This window comes from Amia ocellicauda, chromosome 12 (assembly GCF_036373705.1).
Source record: "Amia ocellicauda isolate fAmiCal2 chromosome 12, fAmiCal2.hap1, whole genome shotgun sequence".
Classification (NCBI taxonomy): domain Eukaryota; kingdom Metazoa; phylum Chordata; class Actinopteri; order Amiiformes; family Amiidae; genus Amia; species Amia ocellicauda.
In genome coordinates this window covers 27273652-27285239 of record NC_089861.1, presented here as the reverse complement: position 1 = coordinate 27285239, position 11588 = coordinate 27273652, and the positions used below count along the sequence as shown (strand labels likewise).

The window sequence follows — 11588 nt, the reverse complement described above, 5'->3', positions numbered from 1 at the left end:
CCTAGTGAAGAACATGATTTGGCTTATTTGCAGTGTCACAGCTGTGGTCTCTGATCCCATAACCCTTCCAGAAAAAAATTGGCAGTGTTTCTTTTTTGTTTATAGTCTGCTATATGATTTATATGATTTTTTGTTTAAAAATGGCTCAGTTTAAAACAAAAAACTGAAAATAATGCAGAGATGCTCAATGGAAAATAATTGTATTACTTGCAGCTGCATGGAACAGTCTTAGAAAAGTTATGGTGCAGGCTCTTTTATGCAGACCAGACAAGAGAGAAAGATAACAGGTCCCGCATGTCTGTCCTGGGATGAGTGGAAGTTTGCTTTCTGCCTGACTCGTTAGGAACGACCATATGGGCAATTTTCAAATAACTATGTAGTTTTCTGTGCTGATTTCGCAGTACAGATTAAGGATATTTACAAGTTATGTATTTTTTGTAAGATGTGTTTTTACTCTATTCTTCATGGTAAAACATTTATCATGTATTTATTTTTATGTTTCTCTTGTTTTACATTTGTATCACAGATTTCATACCGATCCCTGTCCCAAACTAGAATTTCACAGGTAAATTTCTGATATTTAAACATTTAGTAATCTTGATGTTGCTTATAATTCTACAAAAAATCTTTATTAATCTGAAGCTAGTAAAGATAAAACATTAAAATATATATATAAAACCCTTTATCTGTCCCCCCATTTTCCACATAAAATCTCATAACTGACATCCTTTGGAATTTTTGTGTTAAAACAGCATATCAATACAATTTCTGAATGAATTGAAAGGTCAAGGATTCTGTCAGTGAACACCACAGACACAGCTAAGGCTTCATCTTCATTTTTTTAATATTAGTGTAAAACTTAGAAGTGGCTCTTGGCACAATGCTGTAGTACATAATAAAATACCCAAATAAAAAAATGAAACTAAAATATTCAAGGATTATTAACATATTTGATAAAAAAATGACTGAAAGCTAATTTAGTTTTGTACAAGAACACAAATGGATGCCACATGTGTTAAAATGGACCTGAAAGTGAAATTTCTCATAGGCAACACTTTTCAGGAGAACATGTGGTGGTTATGATTGTATTGTGTATTTTATTGGAATTCTTGGTTCAATTGTTTGGTATTTAATGTTTGTTTGTGGTTTGTAAAGCCAGTTTTAATGTTCATTAATTATTGGAGCAAGTTAAATTCAGTTCTTAAATCTGATCAGTTGTATTATAGGATGGTAGAGGTTAAAGGTAAGTCTAATTGCAGCATGTTGGTTTTAGGTAGATTAGTGTTGTTGTTGTTTTTTTATTTTACTGGCCATTAAATCTTGAGCTAGTGATACAGAGAGAAGAGAAAAAAAACATGCTGAAACATGGTGTATAGCCATAGAGGCACAGTTTTAATATATCAGATCAATATATACGGTCTATATTCCCTAACCTCCTAGTTTACAGACTTTGACTATTTTTAAGCCTCTCTAGTCTGTGACTATCCTTTGAGCAATGACCAGGTGAGGCCTGTCACCATTTTACAGAGTGGTCGTCCATCTCGCACTTGACTACTTCCCCCTGGGACTTTTCCATCTGGCCTTTCATGACCCGATCCCCCCCTTCCCCCCTGCTGGAGACCTCCTCGTATCGGTAGAACTGGTGTGACTCTTGTACAAAAGCCCCCTGGGGCATATCCAGAAGCCTTGACGGCCCCCTGTCGAACAGACTATCCCTGCCCAGGAAGGGGCTGCCATTACCGGGTAACAGCGAGGGCTCCCTGATTTGTAACTGGCGCAACCCCCCGCTGATTCCCATGTCACCCCATCTGTGAGCAGGGGAGTTGAACAGGATTGGGCGGATGTGTGGGAAGTTGCTCCTCTGGATCGGAGGGATACCCATGAATAGCTCAGAGGGGCCAACAAAAGCAGATGCTCATGGTGCTTTTTCCTGCGTAGGCTTTGGCTTCTGCTCCAGAGATAGAGATTCCCCTGCTTTCACGAGGCTACCCACTACCACATCCATAGAAGCCCGCAGATGGTAATTGTCATTTAACATCTTGGTAAGCGGTTCCAGGTAAGGTGACCCTTCAAGTTGCTTTGACAGGTCCCAGGTCCTGTATCTCTCAATCTCCAGTCTAATTTCCAGAAGGAGCTCAGCTACGATCTTCCCCATGGCCCAGAATTCCGAGTGTTTCCCCCGCAAACTCCCCCTCAGGACCTCGATGGGTGCGTAGGCCTCGTTGCCAATGTTGGGCGCCGTCGAGATGCCACCGGCGTACAGGATTTTGGCCACCCCGAAATCGATCAGCACAGGCCGGTTACTGCCATACTCGATCTGAGGACGAGGACAAGGCAGAGGAAGATGTGAATGACCGAACAAATAACGAATCCTTGTGCTTGTTCAGCTAAACATGCCTCCCCTTATTCGTTTGTCGTAAAAAAGCAACAGGAGGCAAGAGGAATGAAGACAGACTTCTAATTGGGTTGCTAACATTACTAATCTGTGAAACTGTTGCCGTACACCTCTATTCTTTTCTCTAATGTGTCGTTGGTTCCTGTTGTCATGCCTGGAACTGTAGTTTGCTCAACAGGAACAAAAAGCAGAAGACACTGCGGCCTGGCAGCACAGGAGTCTGACGTCCCTGTCTCGATGCCTTATCTACTGCTGAAGACTTATCACTTGGTATTATGATCATTATTAATAAATAACTCTTTCTTTTACCATGATGTTGTCAGGCTTCAGGTCTTGGTGGACAATCCTCTTTTGGTGGAGGTATGTCAGACCCTGGCACATCCCTGTGATGATGGTAGCCTTCACTGGCAGGGTCAGCTAGGGTCAGACCAGATGCACACACCTGTATGTTTATCAGTGTTTCCCTCTCCCAAATCCAAATGATACTTTACAGTGTGGGTCAATGACTTACTTAAGACTAAACAGCAATTTTAATTGTTTATTCAACTAAGCAGTTTCTCAAATCACAATAATTTTCACTGGGTATGGCAACAGATTTTTGTGTAAATAGATGTTACAGTAAATCTTTAATTTAAGTACAGTCTTTACGAACTTACTAATATCAGTCTGTAAATAAGCACTTGTGGGGTGTAAGTACTTGATTACATTGTTTACAATGCAGGTACACAGGTAGGTAGTAGTCGTTTCATTGCATTTTTACACATCTGTGTGTAATTACACTAATACACTGTATGTACATATGCAATACTTACTCGGTACTTACACCCCAATAATGTACCACCTCCTTAATGTAAAAGTTACCTCTATGTTTAGGAGTCGTGTTTCTTTAGATCTGAACATTGTTTAGTTGTGAAAGGACATGGTCTTTGTCGATGCGGAGGTGGAACCAATCTATCCAGTCATTGCTCTGGCTCAAGGGGTTACCTGAATTTTGGACATCTGTCTTTTGAACAGGGCCGTCTCCAGCTCCTCCCCAGTGATGAACTCAAGGGGAAAATGCCATTTGTAGTCCTCTTTCCATGGTCGTCCCAAGAGCTTAACAATATTGGGGTGATCCAGCTCCCTGAGAGAGACAGTGGAAGAGGAACAGATGTGGAGAACAGGGAAAGAGAAACATCAGAAGAAAACAAGAGTAAACAAATGGAAAATCCACCCAGTCAGGAACTTCTGCTTTGGCAGAACAAAAGATAGTATTGTTTCAGTTTAAGTTTTAGTAGATCTTTATTGTCCCACAGGGCATTTTGTGTGCAGCATGAAAAGTACTGGTAGATTCAAACAACAATGTCACCCAGTTACGTAATTTTGTCCATAAAATGTTTTATATCAATACATAACTTAATGAAAGGACTTTTAGAAATTACCGTAATTTAAATTATTGTACCCAGTCGTATATAACACTTTGAGGATTGTACAACCTAACTTTCTGAACTACAGGATGGAAAAGCAAAATTTGATCTTGTCACAGGAAAATGGGTATCACCGAGATATGGAAAGATATTGCTATTTATTTTATGTATTTTTTATTAGAGCGTTGTTTTCTCATCAGAGTTGCCTCTAGGTCCCGGATCAGAACCAGGGATGTCTGGACAACAGGGCCCTGACTGGAGCCAGTGCTGTCTGAGCTACATGGCCCAAGCCACTCTCTGAATGAAGTCTCTAATCACCCCCCCCAAGAATTTCTGAGTTCAAAAGGCTGATATTTATACCCTCAGTGTGCAGATACTATGTATTTGAAAGAGAATGGGGCTTGGTGGTGTTTATAGCACGGTCTTTAAATGCAGATTCACTGGTATATATTAAATTCCCTTTGGTAGCTTCTCTCGTCAATGAGATGTTCGGGGACCCTCTTGATTGCTGCCTCCTTGCCTTCATATGTCCTTCTGTAGACTTTCCCAAAACAGCCTTGGCCAATAGTACTCAGAGAGGAGGCCATCCTGAGGAAGAAGTATCTCTACATAGAAGGAGAGAAAACCGTCAAAGCAGTGCTGCAGCTGGGGAGTGTTTGGAAGCAGCTCCCCCATCCCCCAGTGTTCTGATTGGTGGATTGAGTTTGGTTTTAGGATCCGTAGCCAAGTGCGTAAAACACCAAAGCGAAGTTTCCCCACATAAAGGACAGATATCTGAGTTTCTAAGATGACTACTTTATACGTCCTCATGTGTTGGTAGGATATCCGAAAAGTAACGTAAGCTATCTGTGATTTTTCTGTTCAATCCAATCATATTATTCTGCTTTAATAGTCTTTTGTGGAGGCTCTATTTTTATATCCACTCTCTCTCTTTTTCTGTGATGCAAATCAAAACACTGTAATTAATTTGCAGTTTTGTTTTAACAAGATTAACACATAGGAATAAATGTGATCTCTTTCCATCTGATGGAAGAAAACAAAAAAAACTATGATGATTGCCTTGATAAGAGGCACAAGTGAAAGACAAAAATAAAATTTGAAATAAACAATCAACACTGTCTTGTTCAGATACATTGTCTTCTTGTTTCCAATCTTCAGATTCTTCTATATTGTTTCATAAGCCATGCAAAAGTGCTTCTTTCTCCCTCCCTTATATAACAAGAAGATGTGCAATTGTGACAGAAGAGGGCTTGTTTGTAACTGTGAGCACTGCTGTAAATGCTGTTCAAGTTAATACAGTAAAAGTTTGAAATTTGTTGCAATTAATAGTCAGATAGTCAGTCACTGTTGTTTGGTAGATTATATTATTTGCATATTATTTTGTTTTCATTTACATCATATGCAGTTGGAGTTGATGAAAATTATTTTCAAAATTCATGTTACTTATGTGACTGCCTAAGCCTGTTTTGTTTATCTTTAATTACACCAATGTGAAATTAACTAAAAGCCTTTATACCAGTAGCTTCTTGTTTTTACATCAACATTTAATTTGTTTTTCCATTTATCTTTAAAAAAAGAATACAAATAAAAAATTGAAACAGCAATAATTGTTCATTAAAATATGTCAACCTATGCATTTCATTGTTTTGTTTCTTAATTGATATGCTATATAGTTTTACACTTGTCAAATGTGTCTGTATGAGTAGTTAGCAGACTATATGAAAAGATAAACAAAGTGATTCGCAATACATGATTTTCATTTGAGTTTATGGAGTGATGACTTATTCCTGTTATTTAGTTAGCAGAATACAAAGTGGACTAGTCTTCAGGATAATGAGGTAATGTTCATATGGTGTTTAATTCCAATCATTATCCTGTAGTCTGATTTTGTCATTAATCTGCATGTATCATTGCAACAAAATATATATAAGTAATTCACATACAATTCACATATAATTCACTGCAACTGTAGCCTATACCGAAATTCAGCCTTCTTCACTGATTCTATCTATCAACCTGCATGTCCGTCTGTTGGTCTTTTCTGTCTGATTATTTACAGATTGGCTTGGCTGTCTGTCTGTGGATCTTTGTCTCTCTGACACAGATCTCCTTTGTAAATCTAACCACATTTCTTATGGCAGCCACAGGCACACAGTGGTCTGAAATAATGAAGCTGACTTACCTTAGTCCCTTCAGATGGAGTGTCAGTCTTGTGTTCAAGATCCTCTTATGAAGGAAGACACACACACACACACACCTATCTAGTCAATACTCTATTAAAGATATTCAAGAATATAGCCCAACCTACCTCCTTCTCTAGGGAACTGGTCTCACCTGTTACAACATGTTTACAAATACTAATTTTAACACATGGACTATGAAGAACTGCATTTCTTTCCATGTGTCTGTGTAAACAAGGTCACTGCCTCACTGTCTTACTGTGCTACTGTACTGTGTTATAGTTCAACCCTGATACCTAGAAGAACAGGTTTTGATAAGAACCAGTTTGGGTTTCATATATCATACAAACCCCCCTAAATATTACATATCCCTTAAATTTACCCCGGTTTAGACATATATAGGTCAAAGTTTTCAGGCAAAAAACAAGCTTACGCTCATCACAGGACAGACATGTGGGTCCTGTTATCTTTCTCTCATGTCTGGTCGGCATAAAATTGTCTGTAGTTTGTAACTTATCCAAGAGTGTTCTTAAGATCGCCTCTCAAACACCTCTTCCTTACGGCCACTTGTAATAAATTCCTCTTGATTGACAATACATCTCTCTCTAGATTGTTTGAACTCTTTGGGCTGTGTTCAAATATTTGGAGATATGGAGTAGTTTTGAAAACAAAACTACTATTTTAGTTCAACATTCATTTTAAATGTTTACATGTGTTAACTTGGTTAAATCCGCTGGAATCTATAGGCTGGGGGAGGGCAGTGCGGTTTTGGGGTTTCTAGAGAACAAGCACTGGCTGCATCATTTACTTTTCATGTCATTTGTGCTCACAAAGTACAAAGTATCACAATTATTCCCATTTAACCTAGCTCTGCATTTTTGTTGTTCAAAATACTATACATCTCCATTTTCATTGATAATACGAGTGTACCTTGGAGAATTTGGATTTCATAACGATCAGGAAAAGATTAGTGTTACTCTAAGTAGCCTACTTAGCCTACTAGATTTGATAAATGTAAATGTGCGGTTGGAGTTGGTGCTCAAAAGACTTAAGTTGCAATTCTTCGTATATAGGCCTACAGGAATGTACATTATTCCATCTATTTTGTACATTTATGTTATTTGTATAGTTTCATATTGTATTTTATAGATAATGTTGTGTTTAATTTGTATTTGTATTTGTATTTTGTATCTTCTTTTAGTAAACATGGTTTTGTATGCTGTGAAATTCCAGGTCCTGGAACGCATCATCAGTTATAATATGGTTTTCTATGGTAAGGTTGTTAGTTTTGCGTTACGGTTTTCTTTGACCCAAAACAAGGTATAACTGTATATGACTATTTCAGTGGCAGCACTCTCATTGTTATACCCCTCTACCCTCCCCTTCCCTCCCTCTCGTGTTCAGGATACAAATCATGGGGTCTGCCCATATATCCTAACTGTGATTCAGTTGTTTGACCACACTAATTACGTTTGTGTAGGGGGATGGATGTGGTTTGGTTTAGATTACTCCATGGGAATGAGACATGGAGCTGTGCCATGTAGCTACTGCAGAGGCGGTGACAGGTAACAAGTCCAGGCATATAGTACAGTTAAGGCCTAGGCCTTATGTGTTAAAGGGAGCGGTTGACATAGGAGAAGTTGTAGTAAATTGATAGAAGTGCTAATGATATATACAGTTAGGTCCATAGATATTTGGACAGTGACACAATTGTCATAATTTTGGCTCTGTATGCCACCTCAATGGATTTGAAAGGAAACAATCAAGATGTGCTTTAATTGTAGACTTTCATCTTTAATTTGAGGATCGTTACATCCAAATTGGGTGAACGGTGTAGGAATTACACACATTTGTATATGTGGTCCCCAAATTTAAGTTTCCTTTTAAATCGATAGCTTGCGAATGCAACCCCGGTTATCTGAAAAAGGAAGCACTGCCCAAGGGGGAGGGGTTTCTGAACACATCCGTAGGAACCTGATCGAAACGTCACTCTATCAAAGCTGCCAAAAGAGGTTCGTCCTCTTTTGCCAGGAGCCAGGACTCCCATGCGACCTTGCAACCTTTTTCAGATATCTTTCAAGTTGGAAGCACTGCCCAAGGGGGAGGGATTACTGTATAACAAAACCGTCGCAAGGGAGGAGGCAGCGAGCTGATTAGGGAGGCTGCCCTGAGGTATACCGCTAGGGGGCCTTGGCAACACAACTCCAAACAGTAATCTCAGGGGCCCCGTAGGGCCACACCCGAGTCGCCCAGGAGTGAGGACCGCAGTCACACTGTTACTGGGAACTGTCTAGAATCAGCATATACAAAACAGGGCTACAGAGGTCAACTCTTACGCCCTCCACAAACAATAGCAAGACCGGCTGCTCTACTAGTGCAGCTAGGAGCGAGGCCATAATCTACTTGCACAATATCTGGCGCGGGCAATCAAACAACTTGTGTAGCCTCCGCCCATTATCATGGCAGTGAACCCCTGATCCAATAGGAACAGGGCCACAGACCCACTGAAAAAAACAACATAATATACAGCCGGCTAGTCAACAGAGTAGCCAAGCTGAACAACAATATATAATATATACATATCATGTGACAGCAAAGCATTCATGCTGCCGCCGTGCAGCACAGGAGCATCCATCTCAACTGAATAGTACAGAGTGGAAGTGCTCCACTGTTCTGTACACTTGAACTATTTACACCACGGGGCATGGGAACGAACTCATGCGCCACCCATGGAACACAGGAGCAGTTGACGCCTGCTGGTTAGACTGGCTAATGCAGGGCAACATGAGCTCTATTGTGCTGATAAATTAACTATATACACAGCGGAACACGAGAGCCTGAGGGCAGCAGCAGTGGACTCTTGCTCTATGGCACACAGCCAGAGCGCTCACAGACCTGCTGACCAAGGAACTATTTACACAGCAAGGCAGCGAAACTTGAGCACCCACAGCTAGGAACAGCGGCAGTGAGCTCCATTCTACACATTTTCAGAAAGGAGCCACAGTCCTGCTGTTTAACACATATTACATATACAGAGCAGGGGACAGGCCAGACACATACACCACCACAACACAATATGTAATGAATGAACTATATGCAGGGCGGCCTCGTAAAGCAACGTACCTGGAGGCCGCATGACAGAACTTGGACACATCAACAGGCTGTCAGCAAAACCAGGAGTAGCTCATGTGGGTGCTCAACTGGAAGACATAGTCCGGTATAAGGGAAGACACAGTTTAATAGCTCCATCAGGATGCGCTTATCAGGGGCAGACTGGGAGAGGAAATCAGGAGCCAGAGCCCGTAGGCTACTGTGGCTTGACTGCAGCCAACACCGGGTTCCCAATGGAAGGGACCGGTCCCATCACGTCCAACCTGTAGAATCAGACAAATGTAAGTGGCGAAGCTCAAGCTGCAGCCGCACAAATGTCTGCCAAGGGTGCACCTTGAAAAAAGTGCGAATGATGTGGCAATGCCTCCAATCGAGTGGGCCACCAGGTGTTCAGGCACCCAGGGTTCCAGTGGACTCATAAGCTATTATTATTATTATTATTATTATTATTATTATTATTATTATTATTATTATTATTATTATTATCTTGGTAGACACCCTTATCCAGGGCGACTTACAAAGCTAAGTGCTGTCAAGATGTTAGGTCACAGTCAAGGGCTACGGGAAAGGGAGCAAGGAGGAAATCAATCAATAACGCAAGAAGCATAATAAAATGCTGTGAAGTGCTATCTTACAGGAGAGTAAAAGGACTAATATTACAAGTACTGTCTGAAAAGATGTGTCTTGAGTAAGTGCCAGAAGGAGGTTAAGGGCGGGTAGTAGTTGCAGGCAGGCCGGAAGGAGTTGCAGTAGTCCAGGCGGGAGAGGACCAGGGACTGGATGAGCAGCATCGAGTAGTCGGTGAGGAAGGGATGGATTTGGCGTATGTTGCTCAGGAAGAATCTACAGGTGCGTGTCAGCATGGTGATGTGCTGGGTGTAAAAGAGGGCAGGATCGGGGGTGACTCCTAGATTTTTAGCGGAAGAAGGAGACAATGGGTTGGATTCCAAGGGAATCAAGATGGGTGAGGAAGAAGGTGAGGAAGAGTGGGGAAAAAAGAGGAGATCCGATTTGGAGAGGTTGGGCTTGAGGTGGTGCGAGTGGATCCAGGCAGAGATAGCAAACAAACAGGAAGAGAGAGGGGATGAGAGGGTCAGAAGAGGGAAAAGACAGGTAGAAGTGGTTGGAGAAGCCATGGGATGTGATGAAGGGGCCCAGGGAGCGAGTGTAGAGAGAGAACAGGAGGGGTCCCAGGGCAGAGCCTTGGGGTATGCCTGTGAGGAGAAGTTGGGTGGTGGATGAGGAACTTCACCATGTCACTTGGTAGGTCCGGTCGCTGAGGTAGGAGGAGGGCGTATGAGGCAGGAGCCCAATCGGCAAATGCCGAGGCCATGGTAATGGTGTCCACAATGCAATGCGAGAGGCACTGCTTTGAAAGCGCCAGGCCCAGTGTCCGAGCTCCATAAGACACAAACAATTGGTCTGAGCACTGAATGACCTTAGTGCACTCCAAATAACACCTGAGGGCCCACAAAGGGCAAAGCAGGTGAAGCCGACTCTCCTGCTCCGAAGATAAGGAAAGAGGATCAAAAGCCATCAACTCAATAGGCCTGTTGACATGAAATGGAGACAGCACTTTCTGGAGGAATGCAGGGTTAGGCCGTAATGTGACCCTGGAGCCATCACCTGCAAAACGGACACACGATGGGTGTACGGACAGGGTGTGTAATAGGTGATTTCCAGCAAAAATGCAGTCTTAAGTGACAGTAGCTTCAGCTCAGCTGAGTTCAGTGGCTCAAATGGGGCTTGGGAAAGTACATCCAGCACTACATCAAGGCGCCATGCGGGCACTGAAGGGGTGCGAGGAGGCCGCAGCCGTCAAGCTAACTTTAGAAACTGCACAGCCAAGAAATGAGACCCTGGGGACTCGCCATCAATCCGGACATGACATGCGGAGATGGCCCCCAGATACACTTTGAGCGTGGATCAGGACTTGCCCTGGTCCAACAGCTCCTGTAGAAATTGCAGTAAGACACCAGATGCTAAACGTCCGCCAGCAGTAGGAATACCGCGACCTCCCAGAGGGAGCTCTCGCCGACTGAATAGTGGCTACTACCACATCTGACAGACCCCAGGCAATCAATCGCTCCCGCTCAGGGGCCAGGCCCAAAGCTGGAGGAGGCCCGGATTGGGTTGCCAAAGCATGCCCTGCACCTGGGACAACAAGTCCATTCTCACTGGGAGCTGCCAAGGCTCTCTGTGGAGGAGGGCGATCAGGTCTGCAAATTAGAATGTGCAAGGCCACCGTGGGGCTATCAGCAGAACTGTCACTCGTTCTCTCTTGACCTTCTCCAGGACCATCAGGAAAAGGGAGAACGGTGAGAACGTCTCAACGATGGTTCTCGGATGGTGGGGGAGGTGGGGTCAGGCCAGGCCTCCTCCTACCACAAGCTGCCGTGGGTTGCTGGGGACCAGGGCAGCAAGCCTGGGGGGCGCTTGCAGAAATCGACAGGAGTGTGGGGCTGTGGCCTGGGCTGTGGCCTGGGAGCTGTGATC

At 42.7% G+C, this 11588-nt stretch overlaps 1 protein-coding gene across 1 annotated transcript; it reads right to left on the bottom strand.

Annotated features, from left to right (window-relative positions):
• Positions 1 to 701: 701 nt before the first annotated feature.
• LOC136764812 (aurora kinase A) lies at positions 702 to 6065 on the bottom strand. The gene is made up of 3 exons (XM_066719138.1): positions 3380 to 6065; positions 2705 to 2812; positions 702 to 2317 (listed from the first exon to the last, which is right to left on the bottom strand). Exons 1-3 carry the CDS (start codon positions 3392 to 3394, stop codon positions 1916 to 1918), a joined length of 525 nt encoding a protein of 174 aa, XP_066575235.1. The 5' UTR covers positions 3395 to 6065; the 3' UTR covers positions 702 to 1915.
• Between the last annotated feature and the right edge of the window lie 5523 nt (positions 6066 to 11588).